We start from the raw sequence: 19,724 nt of genomic DNA, 5'->3' as shown, positions 1-19,724 counted from the left end.
AGGGGTCAAGAATACAAAAAGGAAGACCATTAGCAGGAAAGTGAGAGATGTTTTTGGAAAACAAAGGTTGCCTTATTATGAATGTTTCTTAAGTAAAAAGGAATCTCTGTTAATGGCTCTGTTCCTGGTAAAGCAGGCAGTTGAGGGGATGGACGGTAAAGAGCTTTTCTTGAATCTGCTGGGTTTTGTTTTTAACTCAAAATAACGTTCATGCAAAAGTGGCCTGTCTTGTGGCAGCCTGCCATCGGCCCTTACGGTTGTCATCCTTTACACCATTCTGAAACGCCTTTCGACCTAATTGTATTTCTTGAATGCCTATCCAAATTCATTCTTTAGTTCACAATCCTGTACTAGGTTGTATATCCCTTATCAGGCAATGTATTAGAATTATTTATTTATTAAAAGATCTTATTTTGGGGCGGGGGGAGAGCAAGCACGAACAGGGGGGAGGGGCAGATGGAGAGGGAGAAGAACGCTCCCTACTGAGCAGGGAACCCGATGGGGCGCTCTATTCCAGGACCCTGGGATCAGGACCTGAGCCAAAGGCAGACACTTAACCAAGTCACCCAGGTGCCCTAGAATTAATGATCTATTAAGTACTGCCCATTTGCAGGTGCTCTTCACCCAAAGTAAGTGTTCCTCACAATAACGCCGTCAATTGGATGCTTTTCGTACCCGTTTTACACCTAAGAAAACTGAGGCAAGTTTTAGTCCCCGATTCCCTTATATAAGTGAAGGGGTTCAATCCCAGGTCTGAGACCCTAGACCCTGTCCTAAACCGCTAGGCTTTGCTCCATCCTGTTGAATTTCCTGCCAGCAAGTGCTTTGGAGGAGTAGGGGAAAGCCTCACTAGAGTGGGTCTGAGAGAGACCGACTCCTTTCGGCTTCCGACCTTGGAAGCAGAAGACTGAGGACTGTTGTGCATTGTCTCCTACAGAAACCTGAGAAGAGCAGGTACGGAATTTGATGGTAGCCACTGAGAGAATCTCCTCTTTTCAGTAACAGCCTAGACCTGACTCTAGGTGACTTCCAATTCACCTCTCGGACAATTGCTGGGTCAGACATACAAACTAATTTTTAAAGATTTTATTTATTTGACAGAGAGCACAAGTGGGGGGAACGACAAACAGAGGGAGAGGGAGAAGCAGGCTCCCCACTGCGCGCGCAGAGAGCCAGATGTGTCGCTCCATCCCAGGACCCTGGGATCGTGACCTGAGCTGAAGACAGACGCTTAACCGAGCCACCCAAGTGCCCCCAGACATACAGACCTTTAGACAACACTCTCCTGACTCTTTTCCTGGTGGCTAATCTTATCCGTTTAAAATAACAATAAACAACAATAATTTCTGGCTATAAAACTATCTAGTAGAAAATGATTGGATGGTGATATAAAAACACAGAAGCAAAAAAATAAAATAAAATAAAAGCCTTCCTACCATCCCACAGGAAGCTCCATTATATGAATATCCTTCTTAATGTAGTTCGGAATGTTGGTGAGGTTTGGAGCCAAGGGCCAAGAAAGAATGCTTGAGAGCGCTTCGGTACAAAAAAGGTGATCTTACTAAAGCACAAAAACGAGATGGGAAGTGAGAAAGAGCGACCGCAATGGGCTTGTGAGGAATGGCTGATTATATACACGGATGGGGGTGGGGGGTGGGGTGGTGGTGGTAAGGATTTAGGGAGGTGTCCAAAAGGACTTTCGTATGCTAAAGAAGACCCTTGGGATACTGAAGGCCTGGCTATTGTCAAGGTAGGGTTGTTTTTCTCTGGAGCAAAGCATTAACCTTAAGATAGTTGGGAGTTTCCACGGAGAACATCACACAAATCCCACCCAGGAGGGGCAGGGGGATAGCTTCGAGGTGTCGGCTTATGCTTTGTTCTCAGATTGCCTTCTGCTCCCTCGTCACTTCTAGTCTTTTTTCTTATTTGTGTGGGCATGTGTGGGTGCACGCAAGCTGTCTTGTGCAATTATAGACCCCAACAGTTATTTCTCATTGCTCTTTCTTGAGGCATTAACGATTACAACATTCCAATTGCCAGTCCAGAAAAGCCCCGATAGCTCCTGAATGCCTAGAAGGCCACACCGCATACATCCCCTTCTGTGCCCTTGGTGGTGGGCTGGACACCCCAAACCCCAGCCACGATCACTCCCTGTCTGCCTGAAGCTCTCCTTATAAAACTCTAGGTACCCATCTTGCAGGCGGAGAAGTCAGTTGTGAAGGCTGGAATTGGCCACCTCCCCCAAAATAAATTTCTCTCTCCGTTCCCAACCCTTGTCTTTGGAGTGATCGGCTTCACTTGCTGTGAGTTCATCCGAGTTTGTTTAGCAACAGTGTTGGCAAACCCAGCCAGGAGCTATGCTTTTGATTTGCCCAGCCCCCCTGGGGTTTCCCGGGATGGAGCAGTTGGCTGGGCAGCGCACCAAGGCCCACCTGTTCATTTTCTGAGTTAGTGGACATGACAGATCACTGGGGAACATGTGCGCACACAGATGTGTGCTAGTGTATAATGAGCGAGCAGAAGTCAACCTGAGGACAAAGCGCAGGTTAACAGCCTGTAACCCCTTCCACCTCCAGGTGGGCTCTGTGCGACCTTCCTCAGGCACTCCTGGCTGCCCTAAAGCTAAGGGAAAGGAAAAACAAATGGTTAACTTATAGGGGCACCTGGGTGGCTCAGTCGTTAAGTGTCTGCCTTCGGCTCAGGTCAGGGTACCAGGGTCCTGGGTTCGAGCCCCGCATTAGGCTCCCTGCTTGGTGAGGAGCCTGCTTCTCCCTCTCCCACTCCCCCTGCTTGCGTTCTTTCTCTCACTGTCTCTCTCTCTGCCAAATAGATGAATAAAATCTTTAAAAAGAAAAATAAAGATTTTATTTTGGGGGGCTCCTGGGTGGCCCAGCTGGTTAAGCATCTGCCTTCTTCTCAGGTAATGGTCCCGGGGTCCTGGGAGCCCCATGTCAGGCTCCCTGCTCAGTGGGGAGTCTCTCTCTTCCTCTCCCTCTGCTCCTCCCCCTGCTCCGGCTTTCTCTTTCTTAAATAAATAAATACATACATACATACATACAATCTTTTAAAAAATAATAAAGGTTTTATGGTTTTAGTAATCTCTCCACCCAACATGGGGCTTGAACTCACAACCCTGAGATCAAGAGCCAGCGGCTCCTCCAACTGAGCCAGCCAGGTGCCCCTGTTTTTGTTTTTTTCCTAAGATTTTTTTTTTTTATTTTTAAGTAATCTCTCCACCCAGCGTGAGGTTTGAACTCACAACCCTGAGTTTAAGAGTTGTACACTTTACTGATGGAGCAGCCAAGTACCCGAGATAAGTGCTTTTGAAGTAAACATGTTCAATATGATGAGTGCAAAGGACTATTTGTGGTATTCCCCCTACCCCCACCCCGCACCGAATTCATATGTTGAAATCCTAATCCCTATTGTAATGGTATTAGAAGGTGGGGCCTCTGGGATAGGGATTAGGGTCTATGGGAGGGTGGAGCCGTCATGAATGGGATTAATGCCTTTATGAAAGACTCAAGACAACTGCCTTGCCCCTTACACCAAGTGAGGACCCTGCGAAAAGATGGCTATCTTTGAACTAGGAAATGGGTTTGTGAACACCAGTAACGGGAAATCATAAAAAATGGTGTTGGGAGGTTTGGGCAGGGAGAGCCCTCGTGCCCTACTATTCACAGTCAACTGTAGACCCAACAGGAAAAGAGGGACTTGGGGTGCACTTGGCACTTTTTATTTTGAAAGTTGTCACCAGACACAGAATCTCCTGGCACCTTAATCTCAGATTTCTCAGTCTCCAGAACCATGAGAAACAAGTTTTGGTTATTTATAAGTATTTGTTACATAAAGCCTGACCAGACTAAGACACAAGGTTAAAGAAGACAAAAGACCAAGAGAAACAATGAACACTAGCAGCAAGCGTTTAGTGAGCACTTACTGGATCAGACACTGTGCTAAGTGTGCTTTTCGTCAGCTTCACCACAACTCTGTACTATGGTGTCAATAGCACCACTTTGCAGAATAAGAGGCTAAGATTCAGAGAGGTGAGGAAAATGTCTCAAGGTCTCCAAGGTAGTACTGATGGCTTTAGATTTGGCTGATTCCAAAGCCGGGATCACAGTCACTGCTTTCCACAAGCAAATGGAAACATTCTTTGCAGCTGAGCACCCAACGGAGTGCATATTCGAGGGAAGATCCCTCTATTAGGGCTCTCCGGAAAAACAGAACCAGTAAGATATATACATAAGAGGAAATCTATTATGGGAACTGAGTCACACGGTTATGGAGGCTGAGAACTCCCAAACCACTTCTGTGGTGAGCGGGAGAACCCTGAAAGCTGGTGATGTAACTCAGCAGGGTCCGAAGGCTGTGAATTAGGGGGTTGATGGTTTAAGTCTCCGCTGAGTCTGAAAGCCTGAGAACCAGGCACACCTTTTTGTTCAAGGGCAGAAGAAGATGGATGTCACAGCTGGAGCAGAGAGAAAGAGCCAATTCACCCTTCCTCTGCCTTTTTGTTCACTTTGGGTCCTCCATGGATTGCTTGATGCCCACTCACTTTGGAGGGCCCTCTGCTTTACTCAGGTCACCTATTCAAATGCTAATCTCTCCTAGAAACACCTTCACAGACATATGCAGAAACAATGTTTTACCAGAGATTTGGGCATCATTTAGCCTAATCCGGTTGATACATAAAATTAACCAGCACCATCCCTAAGGAATTAATGCTCCTACTTAAAAATGGCGGTGCCCTCTCTTATCAAGGGTGGAGTAAAAACTGCACGTCAGATGTTGCCACTAACATCCCAACATGTGGCACCTTCTCAAAAGCAGCATTTGTTCATAAATGTTTATATCATATAAGTATCGGGATATTTCGGCGACAGGTATGAAAAAACTGTGCGTATGAAGATAATAAAGGGCTATAATAGGGGCGCCTGGGTGGCACAGCAGTTAAGCGTCTGCCTTCGGCTCAGGGCGTGATCCCGGCGTTGTGGGATCGAGCCCCACATCAGGCTCCTCCGCTATGAGCCTGCTTCTTCCTCTCCCACTCCCCCTGCTTGTGTTCCCTCTCTCGCTGGCTATCTCTATCTCTGTTGAATAAATAAATAAAATCTTTAAAAAAAAAATAAAGGGCTATAATATGTAAATAGGAAATATTGTGTTAGGTCATGGGAGTCTTTCACGATCATTTTAAAGCAAATCCCAGAGTCATATTTTATCTGTGAATGTTTTAGTGTTTATCTCTAACAAATACTTAAAAAAACAACCTATACCATAATGCTATTATCACACCTAACAAAATTTAAAAGTTTTTAAAAGATTTTATTTATTTATTTGTCAGAGGGGGAGAAAGAGAGAGAGCACAAGCAGGGGGAGCAGCAAGCAGAGGGAGAAGCAGACTCCCCACTGAGCAGGGAGCCCGATGCGTGGCTCAATCCCAGGACCCTGGGATCATGACCTGAGCCGAAGGCAGATACTTAACCACTAAGCTGCCCAGGTGTCCCCCAAATTAATAATTTTTTAAAATCACCTAATCAGTAATCACATTTTCCCAAGTGTCCCTAAATGTTTTTTTATAGTTGGTTTGATGGCATCATAATAATTCAATGGTGCATTAGGTTTTCTTGTCTCTTGAGTCTCCTTTAGTCTCGGTCCCCTGTCTGCTTTTTCTCTTGTTAATTTTTACTTGACTAACTGGTTCCTCTGGACATTGGCACGGTCACGGTGATCACGGAGAGTGGTGATGAGGCATCTACACGTGGCTTCTCAGGTCAACACCAACAAGGGATCCTACAGCAGAAGGCAAGGGACATGGGAGATACTACCTGTGTGATAAGCACAGTCCCAGTGTGTGGCAGCTTCCTCACGTAAGCAAGTAGGACTTGGCCGAAAACTGGCGGTATCAGTATCACTATGACCCCGTAGGCTCCGTGATCTCTTGCTTGCTGGAATCTCCTAGCTAGTCTCCCTACTCAACTCTTGCTCCTCCAGCCTGTTAACTATGGTGTAGACAGAGATGTTTGTCCAACATGCCATCCTGTTGGGTTCCTCCCCTGCTTTAAGTCCTTCCATAACTCCCTATTACTCTTAGGTGGAGGTTTAGCCTCCTTACCAGACTCTAATTCCCTCGGGATCCCTCCCCTTCCTCCCTCCCTGCTTCATCTCTTCCAGCTCCCCACCTGATGTCTGCATCCAGCAGTTTGGATTTTCTTCTGTTTCCTATTGAATTTCTGTCAGCCTCTCTCACTCACCTCCAAATTCTTGTGTACATATGTCCTTCTCTCTGGTAACAATTGCCATCTTTTGCACCCAAACATATGTTTCTAGTATAGTAAATATTTGTGGTGCTTTTGGAGCCAGAAGAGGGGAGGTAATGACAAGTGCTCTTATGTCAAACTCTTGCAGTACCTTATGGAACGCATTCTGCCAAGAGTAGGCTTGAAGACATGAAATTAGGGATTTTCACACAGCTCTTCGGGGTTAATGTCAATGAGAACACCCACAAATTTCTTTGATTTCCTTGGTGCCCATGAGTGGGGCAGAAGAAATGGGCAATTGGCCCGAGCAGTGAAGCACCTCCCTTGTTTCCACATTGTCCTGAGGAACAGGGGAGGGGCTCCTGTACACATTCTTAGCTAGTCATTAAACTTAGTTTTCACAGTTCTCACATGTGTTTAAAAACAAACAGGGGTGCCTGGGTGGCTCAGTTGGTTAAGCATCTACCTTCAGCTTGGGTCATGACCCCGGGGTCCTGGAATCGAGCCCCGCATCAGGCTCCCTGCTCAGCAGGGAATCTGCTTCTCCCTCTCCCTCTGCCTGCTGCTCTGCCTACTTCTGCTCTCTCTCCCTTTGTCAAATAAATAAATAAATAAATCTTAAAAAAACAAAAAACCCTTGGGTTTATTAATAAAGTTTTGCCCAGAGATGTTTTGCCTGCGTAACACTGTGATGTGGTCTACAATTTTCCTTATATTATTTCTGCATAGACAGTTTGAGAGAACGCGTGTGTTGGCATTGGTCCACCCCCGGGCGGTATGCTCCTCCCTAACCACAATACCCACTCCTGGGGTAGCAAGGAGATTTCATCAAAGGCAACTCCTTGGGGTGCCTGGCTGGCTCTGTGGGTAGACCATGTGATTTGTGATCTTGATCTCATGGTCATGAGTTCAAGCCCCATGTTGGGTGTTGAGCCTACTTAAAAAAAAAAAAAAGGCAGCTCCTACAAGTACTTCAGCTATCTTTCACTCTTCTGAACCCTAGAGGTTTCTGCTCATTAACATAATTGACATTAGAATGAGTTTTTCAATGATGAGTCGTGTTTAAAATGTGTGGATTAGAAAATGTGTGGATTAAAAAAATAAATAAAATAAAATAAAATAAAATAAAATAAAATAAAATGTGTGGATTACCCAGAATTAGTTTAGAAGTGTCTTCATCCTGGCATTAATAAAGTATAAAAATCTAGTGAGCACTTCACCCTTCCATACTCAAGATAGCATCCCAGATTTTTTTTTTCCCTCAAAGATTTTATTTATTTATCTGACAGAGAGAGAGCAAGCACAAGTAGGGGTAGCAGCAGGCAGAGGGAGAGGGAGAAGGGCTCGATCCCAGGACCCCCGGATCATGGCCTGAGCAGAAGACAGATGCTTAATGATGGAGTCACCCAGGTGACCCAGCATCCCAGATTTGATTCTTAAAGGGTCCTGTGCCGCATAGTGGTGGGGAGGGTTCTTAGTTATATTCTGACACTGGAATACTTTTTTCTTTTGCCTCAGATGAAGCTTTTGTGCAAGGAGTTTTTAGAACAGCCAAGAGGAACAGATCAGGGCGTGGGTTGCACTTGCCATAAGTCATACGGCTGTTTCATGCCTGCTTGCTAAATGTCCTTACCAGAGGCAGAATTTTGTGTGAAACTTGCTTTCCTAAGAACCTAGTAGAACTAGAGGAAGAAAGAAGAAATCACTGGGGAAATTAGGAAATGCTTTGAGATGAATGAAAATGAAAATACAACAAACCAAAGCTTATGGGATTCAGCAAGAGCAATGCCTAGAGGGAAATTTATAGCTACACACAACTATTTTAGAAAAGAAGAAAAATCTCAGATCAATAGCTTACATTTCCACCTTATGCAATTAGAAAAAGAAGAGCAACCTAAATCCAAAGCAAGCAGAAGGAAGGAAATAACAAAGATTAGAGCAGAAATTAATGAAATAGTAGAAAAAAATAAAGAAAAATCGATGAAACCGAAAGTTGGTTCTATGAAGAGAGCAACACAATTGATAAACACTTAGACTGACCAAAAAATAAGAAGCAGACTCAAACTACTAAAATTAAGAATGAAAGAGGGGGCCTGGGTGGCTCAGGCAGTTGAGTATATGGCTCTTGATTTCAGCTCAGGTCTTGATCTCAGGGTTGTGAGTTCAAGCCCCATGTTGGGCTCAGTGCTGGGCATGAAGCCTACTTAAATGAAAAAGAAAAAAAAAAAAAAAGGAAAAGAGTGGTAATTACAAAGGAATACCATGAACAAACGTATGCCAACAAATTCGATAATTTAGATGAAATGGGTAAATTCCCAGAAAGACACAAATTGACAAAGCTGATTTGAGAAGACATAGAAATTCTGAATAGACCTTTAATATGAGATTGAATTAATAATTAACAATCTTCCTACAGGGGTGCCTGGCTGGCTCAGTCTGTAGGGTACGCCACTCTTGATCTCAGGGTCGTGAGTTCAAGCCCCATGTTGGGTGTAGAGCTTGTTAAAAACAACAACAACAACAACAACAACAACAACAACAACAACAACAACAGAAAGTTCCAGGAAATTGTAAAACTATCATAACTAATAATTGAGTTCAGCGAGGTTATAGGACACATATTCAATATTTTAAGAATATTAAAATATTTAAGTTTAAAAATTAAAAAATCAGTTGTATTTCTGTAAACTAGCAATAAATAATCTGAAAATGAAATTAAGAAAATAATTCCACTGGGGTGCCTGGGTGGCTCAGTCAGTTAAGTGTCAGACTCTTGATTTCAGCTCAGGTCATGCTCTCACGGTCCCAAGAGGGAGCCCCACAATCAGGCTCTGCCTCAGAGTCCAAGCCCAGTATGGAGGCTGCTTGAGATTCTCTCTCTCCCTCTGCCTCTGCCCCTCTCCCTGGCTTGTGCTCTTTCTCTCCCTCTCTCAAAATAAATAACTAAAATCTTAAAGAAAAGAGAGAGAGAATAATTCCATTTGTAAGAGCAATAGGGGCACCTGGGTGGCTCATTCTGTTGAGTGCCTGCCTTTGGCTCAAGTCTGGACGATCCCAGGGTCCTGGCATCAAGCTCGCGTTGGGTTCCCTGCTCAGCGATGAGCCTGCTTCTCCCTTTCCCTCTGCCCCTCCCCCGGCTTGTGCACGCTTTCTCTCTCAAATAAAAAAATAAAATCTTTAAAAAAGAAAAAGAAAAGAGCATCGAAAGAATAAGGGCCCCCTGACTGGCTCACTTGGTAGAGCATGCAACTCTTGATCTTGGGGCTGTGAGTTCAAGCCCCATGTTGGGTGTGGAGATTACTTAAAAACAAAATCTTTAAAAAAAAAAATTAAAAAAAAAAACAAAGAATAAAATACTTAGGAATAAATAATAAAATAAGCACATGACTTTTACACTGAAATTACAAAATCCTGTTGAAAGAAATTAAAGATGATCTAAATAAATAAAAAGCCTGTGTTCATGGGTCAGAAGATTTACACAGTTGTTTTTCTTTTTAAAAATTTTATTTTTTTATTTGAGAGTGAGAGAGAGCACGAGAGTGAAGTGAGGGGCAGAGGGAGAAGTAGACTCCCTGCTGAGTAGGGAGCCTGATGTGGGGCTTGATCCCACGACTCCAGGATCATGACCTGAGCCAAAGGCAGATGCTTAACCGACTGAGCCACCCAGGCGCCCCAACACTGTTGCTTAAATACTGAACACTCCCCACATTGATCTACAAACTCAATGCAATCCTTATGAAAATTCCAGTTGACTTCTTTTTGCATATATTGACAAACTGATTGTAAAATTCATACAGAGATGCAAGTGTTGTATAATAATTTGGCCTTTGTTTCTGGTTCCTAGAGGGATAATCTATTTTATTTTTTAAAGATTTAATTTATTTATTTGAGAAAGAGAGAGAGAGAGCGCGTACAAGGTGGGGAGGGGCAGAGGGAGAGGGAGAAGCAGACTCCCTGCTGAGTGGGGATTCCCGATGCAGGGCTGGCTCCATCCCAGGACCGCGCAATCATGACCCAAGTCAAAATCAGAAGCTTAATGGACAGAGCCACCCAGGTGCCCCTGGAGGGATACTCTAAATCCTTGGAAATCTCCTGAACAATAAGTGTGTCCTTGTTATTCCTGGGCATCTTTCGTCACTCCTGAGTTTATGTTAATGAATGAGATGACTCCAGATGGGGGCTGGTCACTAGAGAGACCAACTATGTGATTAGAAGATGGGGACTTGGAGCCAGCTCAGCGTCCAGCAATGGGAGGGAGGCTGAAGATGGAATTCAACTACATGGCCAATATTCAGTCAATGATATTTACATAATAAAACCCCAATAAAAACTCTGGACACCAAAGCTCAGTAGAGCTTCCTGGTTGGTGAACACACTGATGTGCCTGGGAGGGTGACATGCCCTGATTCCATGGGGAGAGGTCTCGGACGCTCTCTCTTCAGGACCTTGCCAGATCTTGCACTATGTGTCCCTTCATTTGTATCCTTCTTACAACTGTAGTCACAAATATAACTTTGTTTTGAGTTATATGAATCATTCTAGTGAATTGCTGATTCTAAGAGGGGTCATGGGAACCTCTTGAATTCATAGCCTGTCTGTCGTAAGTATGGATGGCCTGAGGACCCCCCCTTGAGGCTGACATCTGAAATAAGGGCAATCTTGTTGGAATTAAACCTGCACCTTTAAATCTACAAAGTCTCACACTAACTGTGGGTGATTAGTGTCAGAATTACGCTATAGTATTACACTGGTGTCAGAAAAGCAAGCAACCCAGAATAGCCACAGAGTCTTAAAAAAGAGGAATGAGGGGCACCTGGGTGCTCAGTTGGTTAAGTGTCTGACTCTTGACCTTGGCTCAGGTCCTGATCGCACTGTTGTGAGTTCAAGCCCCAGACTGGGCTCCATGACCAGCTTAACAAAAGAAGAAGAAGAAGAAGAAGGAGGAGGAGGAGGAGGAGGAGGAGGAGAAGGAGGAGGAGGAAGAAGAATGAAGTTGATAGACTCAAACTTGCTGTGATGAGTTTCTGAGTTGCCACATAGGCATTTTACAGCATGATAATCCTGCTCATATCCAGAGTCTGGGCTTTTAAATAAGGATTCAAATTTAGGACTTTGCTTTTCCCAGGGCACCTTTTTAAAATAACTATGTAGAGTTAAGCCCATGAAAAGTCAGTGACCTCTACGTCACCCACCTTATAAGTAATAGATGCTTGCTACCCTGTTCTCTATCTCCTGCTCACTCACGGCCTGGGACAAAACCTGCCCTTCCTCCAGCTCATTGTGTTGGCCACCTCTTCCTACATCCCATCCCCTTCTCACCTGCCACCCCACTTCTGGGATCTGTAAGTAATAAATCCTGTGACTTTACTTCCTTTGTGTGTGTGTGTTGAAACTGTACCTTCAATCACAACAACCCTGTGGTTTTCACTTCCCCAAAGTGGGAGCTCAGATGTTGAGAAAGCTACCTGCTGATCCTCTGTGGTGGCTTGTGTCCCCTCATTCACCAGGTCACAATCTGCATATTCTTAATTCAATACGCTGGCTCCAGCTTCTCAACACACTTTCTGATTCCAAAACAGTGTCATACTGACATGGGGATAGATGTATAGATCAATGGAATAGAATTAAGAATTCAGAAATATACCCTTACACTTATGATCAACTGATTCTCAACAAGGATGACTAAACAATTCAATGGGGGAAAGAACAGACTTTTCAATAATGATGTTGGAATAATTGGATAGCCACATGCAAAAGAATGAGGTTAGGTCCCTGCCTAACACCGTGTACAAAAATGAACTCAAAATGGATTATTGACATAAATGTAGGAGCTAAAAATATAAAACTCTTAGAAGAAATTGCAGGGGTAGGTATTTGTAAACTTGGGTTAGGTAACGGTTTCTTAGCTGCAACACCAAAAGCATGAGTAACAAAAGAGAAGACTGGTCAGTTGACCTCATCAACATTAAACACTTTTGTGGTTCAAAGGACATCATCAACAAGGTGAAAACATAACTCACAAAATAGGAGAAAATATTTGCAAATCATATATCCAAAAAGGGAATTGTATCACAATATGTGAAAAATTAACTCAATGGTAAAAAGACAACCCAGTTTTTAAAAGGGCAAAGGATGAGAACAGGCATTACTTCAAAAAGATTTATAAATGGCTAGTAAATATGGGATTATATACTTAACATCATTAGTCAGAAATGCAAATCAAAACTACAGTGAGGGCGTTCCTGGGTGGCTCAGTAGATTAAGCACTGGACTCTTGATTTGGGCACAGGTCATTATCTCTGGGTTATGAGACTGGACTCTGCGCTGGGCATGGAGCCTGCTTAAGACCGTCTCCCTCCCTCTTCCTTTGTCCCTCCCCTTCTAGCCTGCTTGCACACTCTCTCTGCCCCCTCAAAAAAAAAAAAAAAACAACACAAAAACAAAAACAAAAAAACAAAACTACAGTGAGATAACACTTAGCCAACTACTAGAACAGCTAAAATTAAAAAGACAGTAGCAAGTGTTGACAAGGATATGGAGAAATTGGAAATTTTATACACTGTGGAAAGATTGTCAATGGTACAATCACTTTGGAAAATAGTTTGGCAGTTTATCAACAGATTAAACATATAATTACCATATGACCCAGCGATTCTACTCCTAGGCATAGATCCAAGAAAAATGAAAATATATGTCCAAGCAAAAATGTGTACATTGATTTATTTAAAGATTTTATTTTTAAGTAATCTCCATACCCAATGGGGGGCTCAAACCTACAATCTTGAGATCAAAAGTCACATGCTCTACTGACTGAGCCAGCCATGTGCACGTTTATGCTAAGGGAAAGAAGCAGGTACAAAAGACCACTTGTTGTATGGTTCTGTTTGTAAGAAAAATCCAGACTGGGCAAATCTACAGGTTAATATTTGCCTAGGGCAAGAGGTGGGGAGGAGAAGGGGAAGATAGAGAGTGATTCCTAATGGTACAAGATTCCTTTCTGAGATGACAAAAATGTCCTAAAATTAGATCCTGGTGACGGTTGCATAGCTCTGTAAATAGGCTTAAAACCACTGAACCGTATACATTTTAGACAGGTGAACCCTGTGGTATATAAATTAAATCTCAATACAACTTTTAGAAAACAAATCTGGTAGCAAGGTTATGGTAGAGTAGCTAACTTTGACCTACCCAGTATTCTTGGTGGTTTCTGACGCCTACCAAAAGGAACCCAATAGCCATGCATGGGCAAGCTGGCGTAGGTCCATACCACCTAGCCTGCTAGTGGTGTGCGCCATCCTTTTTTCTAACATATGCTGGGAGGGTCTAGTGGTGTGTGCCATTTTTTTTTTTCCCTAACATATGCTGGCAGGGTTGGGGGGGGGGTTGGTAACTATTGTGAATAAGAGATATATAGGGGTTACAGTGAGCTTTCCTCTACTTCTCTGAGAATTTGAAACTAGGGAAGCCAGATGGAATATGAAATATCATAATGATGAAAGCACACACATATAAAACAGCAGAGAAAGAAATGATGGCAACTGAGCCAACGCTTGCAGTATAATTGGTAGTTAGAACCCATTTTTCTTTCTTTCTTTTCTTTCTTTCTTTCTTTCTTTCTTTCTTTCAGGTTTTATTTATTTATTTGACAGAGAGAGAGAGAGACAGCCAGCGAGAGAGGGAACACAAGCAGGAGGAGTGGGAGAGGAAGAAGCAGGCTCCCAGCAGAGGAGCCTGATGTGGGGGCTCGATCCCAGAACACCGGGATCACGACCTTAGCCGAAGGCAGACACTTAATGACTGAGCCACCCAGGTGACCCTCTTTCTTTTTTCTTATTGTGGTAAAATATGCATTACATGTGGCACCTGGCTGGCTCAGTCAGTAGAGCATGCAACTCTTGATCTCAAGGTTGTAAGTTTGAGCCCCACGTTGAGTACAGAGACTACTTAAAAATAAATATTAAAAAAAAATACACATTATGGGGCGCCTGGGTGGCACAGCGGTTAAGCGCCTGCCTTCGGCTCAGGGCGTGATCCCGGCATTGTGGGATCGAGCCCCACATCAGGCTCCTCCGCTATGAGCCTGTTTCTTCCTCTCCCACTCCCCCTGCTTGTGTTCCCTCTCTCGCTGGCTGTCTCTATCCTGTCGAATAAATAAATAAAATCTTTAAAAAAAAAAAAAAGAAACCTTAATGCTCTTAAAAAAAAATACACATTACACAGAAGGGTTGGTGCCTTTGAGTCTGGTCATAATCCCAGGGTCCTGGGATTGAGCCCTGCATCGGGCTCCCTGCTGGTGAGCCTTCTCCCTCTCCTCCCTGCGTGTGCTCTCACTCTCTCTCTCTCTCTCTCTCTCTCGCAAATAAATAAATAAAATCTTTAAAAAAGAAAGAAAGAAGGAAAGGAAGGAAGGAAGGAAGAAGGAAGGAAGGACAGAGGGAGGGAGAGAGAAAGGAGGAAGGAAGGAAAGGAAGGAAGGGAGGGAGGAAGAAGGAAGGAAGAACGGAGGGAGGGAGGGATGGAGGAAGGAGGAAGGAAGGAAAGGAAGGAAGGGAGGAAGGAAGGAAAGAAAGAAAGAAGGAAAGAAAAAAGAAAGAAAAAAAAAAGAAAGAAAGGAAGGAAGAAAATCCATGTATAACTCCTGACTTTCCAAAAACTTAACTACTAATAGCCAACTGTTGACCAGAGGCCTTACCGATAACAAACAGTTGATTGACACGTATTTTGTATGCTCTATGTGTTATACACTGTATTCTTATGGTCAAGTAAGCTAGGGAGAAGAAAATGCTTTTTAGAAAATCATGAGGAAGAGAAAATACATTTATAGTACTGAACTGTATTGAAAATTATCTGTGCATGAATGGACCCACATAGCTGAAACCTGTGTTGTTCAAGGGTCAACTGCAGTGTTCCTCCTGACCTGGCTGCCTCTCTCTTAATCTCATCTCTGTCACCCTCCCGCTACTCCCCCTCCCCAACCCCAGTACAATACGATTCTTCTTTACTTGCACCCCGTGTCTCTTGCTTATCTACTTGAAAATGCCAAATGCCTTCAGGAAGCACCCATGATTCTGCCCCTAATCTCCGGTTGAGGCCAAGGGCCCATCCTCTCTGCTCCCATCTCCTTCCGTGCTTCTGTTAATCTTTGCTGAGTGCAGCGGCAGGCTCTGTGCTAAGTACTGCGTGTGCACTGCTTTATATGCTCTTCACTCCTGATGTCCCATTTGTATGTCATCATGGTTGACGGTGGTGCTATGGCCATCCATGTTTTACAGATAGGAAGACTGAAACTCAGACACTAAACTGCTCAAGGTCACACAGTGAGTAAGAGGGAACAGTAGATGGGAAACCCAGTTCTGTCTGATTGTAGGCAATCTGCAGTATCACAAATATAATTTGTAACCTGATTTCTTCTTTCCTTAGTCCACTGGGTGAGCGCTCATTTTTTTTTTTTTTAACACTTTAGGGCTCTCACATCATCTCCTCTGCAAAGCCTATCCTGTTCCTCCCCTTCCCCCAGCTGAGTTAGGTGTTTCTTGCTTGGGGCTTCCATGGTCCTGGAAGCCCCAGGGAAATATCCTGTTAAAATCTCAATTCCAATCTCTCTCTTGAAAAAATCATGAGACTGTCAACACAGTCTCCATGGCAACAATTACCAGAGTCTAGTAGTGTCTCCTCCCCAGCTTTGAGATGGGGCATCTACTCCATTTCCTTGAAGACCTCACCCCTCCCCAATACATCACCCCCACCACCATCATCCATGTATTTGTTTCCTGCCTGAAGCCCTTAACCCTTGGGACTCTGATGATATGTTTCTGATGATTCTTTTGCCTCTTGACAGCGACCCATGGAAACGAAAAAATGGTGTGTTGCATTTTTTCATCTGGCCCCCTCCGATATATTCAACATGTCACAAAAAGTGACAGAACCAAAGGAATTCAAAGTAAAGCTTTACATCCAAGTCTGCTGCAAGCATGTGTCACCTGCTACTGAACACGCTAGGGGGCATGACCACTATCCTGACTCAGAGCAAAACAGCATCTTTCCCTTTGTCTGGTGGCAGCCACAGAGACAGGAACAAGCCTGTCAGCAGTGGAGTTGCCTTCCTCTCTGGTTACAGATTATTTGTTATATAATTCCCTCTGCTATGATGGGAACTGCCCTTGGCTTCTGTGCAGGAAAAAGTTAACATAGCATTCCTGAGATTGCATATCCTTAGAAAAGCCTGCTGAAAAAGTTGGCCCTTGGCTGGGAATTTGGATTTAGGGAGAGTTTACTTATTCCCAGAATTGATAAGACTGGCGCACAGTGCCTAAATTGTTTGTAGAAACAGTGTAGTTTATGCTGAATACCTGTTTTCCTTCTGGGAGTCTGGAATTCTGGCACATGCTAGGCAGAGAGCTCATGTGACCAGTGCCTAAGAAAGTCTGGGTACTGAGTCTCTAATGAGCTTGCCTTACAGATGACATTGTTACACAGGTTGTCACAGCTCATTGCTGGGGGAATGCAGTGTACCCTGTGTGCCTCCCAGGGAGAGGACCTTGGGCCTAGTTGCCATTGGACTTCATCCCATGTGCCTTTTCCCTCTGTTGAGTTACCTTTGTGTCCTTTCATTGTAATACATCAGACCATGAGTAGGATGGGACACTAAGTCCTGTGAGATTTCCTAGAGAGTTATTGGATCTGGGGCGGGTCTTAGGGACACCTACACAGCTTCTCTCTGCTTGTCTGGATTCTACTCTCCCTCTTCCCTGAACCCTTACCTGGTTACTACACCTGGGAGCGATCCATCCCTATGCCCAATGAAGCTGTATATGAAGGCCTTGGAAACAGGGACTTGGATCAAGTCCTGCCTCTGTTTGGCATGATGCATGCCCTGGTAAATGGCCCCTAGTTACAAATTGTTTAATCCTCAGGTGCCTGGGTGGCTCAGTCAGTTAAGTGTCTGCCTTCGGCTCAAGTCATGATCCTGGAGTCCTGGGATCGAGTCCCACATTGTGCTACTTGCTCAACGGGCAGTCTTCTTCTCCCTCTGCCCTTCAGCCCACGTGTGCTCTCTCTCTCTCAAATAAATAAAATCTTTTAAAAAATATTTAAAAAACCCCCAAAACAAATTGTTTAATCGTCTTGGCTGGTACTTAGTCTGGTCGGTTCAGCCTCCCTAAGAGCAAAAATAGGCTTAGGTAGACCTGAGTTTGAATCCTAACTCTTGACTCTTATCTTCTGGGAACTTATTTCTTCATCTGTAAAATGAGTTAAGTTCGGTTTAATTTGGTGGATTCATGCAAAGTACTACACATAGTAACTATGGAGCAAACAGGAACTTTTTTTTTCCCGATTTTTTTTTTTTTAAAGTAAACTCTACAAGCAATGTGGGGGGCAAACTCACAACCCTGACAGCAAGAGTCACAGTCTCTACAGACTAAGCCAGCCAGTCTCCCCAGCAAATGGGAACTTTTTTTTTTTTTAAAGATTTTATTTATTCAGAGAGAGACAGGCAGTGAGAGAGGGAACACAAGCAGGGGGAGTGGGAGAGGAAGAAGCAGGCTCCCAGCGGAGGAGCCCGATGTGGGGCTCAATCCCAGGACTCTGGGATCACACCCTGAGCCGAAGGCAGACACTTAACAATTGCGCCACCCAGGCGCCCCAAATGGGAACTTTTTATTATTTTTCTGATTATTGGTATAAAATCTCTCTCCACAAATAGACAGGAAACTTCTAACTGTTCTGTGCATGACTTTGTTGTAAAGTAAAAATAATAAAACTAGTCATTATAATTTTAAAAATTACATTTGAGTGTGTACTATGTGCTCTGTGTTGGGCTAAGCAATTTGCTTAGAGAATTTATTTCATTTGATCCTTACAACCACCTTGTGAAATAGGTTCTATTACCATGTTAAAGTTGAGGAAATGAAGCTTAGCATAACCGTGGCTTCACGCAAGTAGGTGGCAGAGCTGGGATTCAAATCCAGGTGTATGACTCAGGTCAGGCCCCCATGATAAAGTACCATGGACTGGGAGACTTAACTATAGGAGTCAATTTTCCCACAGTCCGGAGGCTGGAAATCCAAGATCAAGGTGCCAGCGCAGTCAGTTTCTTTTCTTTTCGTTCTTTCTTTCTTTTTTTTTAAGATTTTATTTTTTTGTCAGAGAGAGAGAGCACAGGCAGGGGCAATGGCAGGTAGGGGAGAAGCAGGCTCCCTGCTGAGCAAGGAGCCCAATGTGGGTCTCGATCCCAGGACCCTGAGATGACCTGAGCCGAAGGCAGACAGTTAACCGACTGAGCCACCCAGGGGCCCCAAATACCTTATTTGTTCTGATAAATTTTTTCTATATTGGGAATGATTGGGGAGGGAGGTGAATGCTCAATTTGCTTTACTTGGTCAGAAACTTTAATTCAGGGGCGCCTGGCTGGCTCGTTCAGAGAAGCATATGACTCTTGATCTCGGGGTCATGAGTTCCAGCCCCACATTGGGTGATTACTTAAATGAACTTAGAAAAAAAACAACAACAAAAAAAAACCCAACCCAAAAAACTTAAATGAACTTAGAAAACAACAACAACAACAAAAAAACCCAACCCGAAAAATAGTCCAAATAGGGCTGCTAACCTTCCAGATGTCTAGAAACCTACCTCCCCATAAGGCTTTGACAGGGAACACTTGCAAGGGTTCCTGGATTTAGAAGTCCCGCAAAACTTGGACTTTACCCTAATAGGGAAAGAATTTGGAAGAGTGAGGGAAAAAAAAAAAGAAAAACAAAAGTAATTACACTGACTCAGAAATAAAGTCTTTTTTATTTATTCCCTAAACCAGAAGTAGTTAGCTGGGAGGCCCAGTGGCCTTTCCAGCTGATGGCAACAGGTAAGGGAAAAGTTTCTTTGAAGTTCCTCCAAAAATGTTTATCTGATTTCTTTTTGAGGTCAGATTGTTTTGGTCCCTGATCATTGTTCTGAAGAAGGAATGAAGATTGTCTGCAGAAGTATTGCAAACACTACTTTCATCTCCTACTTACTTGCAGAGGCACCCAATTTAATCATGACATTTGCTTGCACTGTAATTGTTCGCTTAAAGACTCCCTGTATGTTTTCAGACAAATAACTCATTCTCCTTGTAAAATGTAAGAGGGCTGGTGATTGGACTGATATTCCTAAATACATTTAAGCTAGACAGCTGCTGTGGTTAATTTGCCTTCAGAAATCCTAAAATGTTAACAAACTGAGTAGAACAGGATCAGGGTTCACAAGATATAAATTCTTAGACAAGGACGAGGGAGGATGAAAAGGGGCTGCAGTTTAAGCTCTAGGAGTTGAACCTTGGTTCAGAACTCTGATTTTTCAATTGTAAACAAGCAATGTCTCCAAGAGTTGTTATTTCTTGGAATTTTTTTCTTTCTTTCTTTCTTTCTTTCTTTCTTTCTCTTTCTTTCTTTCTTTCTTTCTTTCTTTCTTTCTTTCTTTCTTTCTTTC

At 43.6% G+C, this 19,724-nt stretch overlaps 1 protein-coding gene across 1 annotated transcript in view; it reads right to left on the bottom strand.

Annotated features, from left to right (window-relative positions):
- Positions 1-5,506: 5,506 nt before the first annotated feature.
- Positions 5,507-19,724, bottom strand: part of HSCB (HscB mitochondrial iron-sulfur cluster cochaperone) — a 34,138-nt gene continuing 19,920 nt past the window's right edge. The window contains exon 6 of the mRNA XM_040619674.1: positions 5,507-5,793. Coding sequence (XP_040475608.1) covers positions 5,756-5,793 — 38 coding nt within the window. The 3' untranslated portion in view covers positions 5,507-5,755. The remainder of the gene's footprint in view (positions 5,794-19,724) is intronic.

The sequence above is a fragment of the Ursus maritimus genome, unplaced genomic scaffold, assembly GCF_017311325.1.
Source record: "Ursus maritimus isolate PB19 unplaced genomic scaffold, ASM1731132v1 scaffold_33, whole genome shotgun sequence".
Classification (NCBI taxonomy): domain Eukaryota; kingdom Metazoa; phylum Chordata; class Mammalia; order Carnivora; family Ursidae; genus Ursus; species Ursus maritimus.
This window is presented reverse-complemented; position numbering and strand designations above follow the sequence as displayed.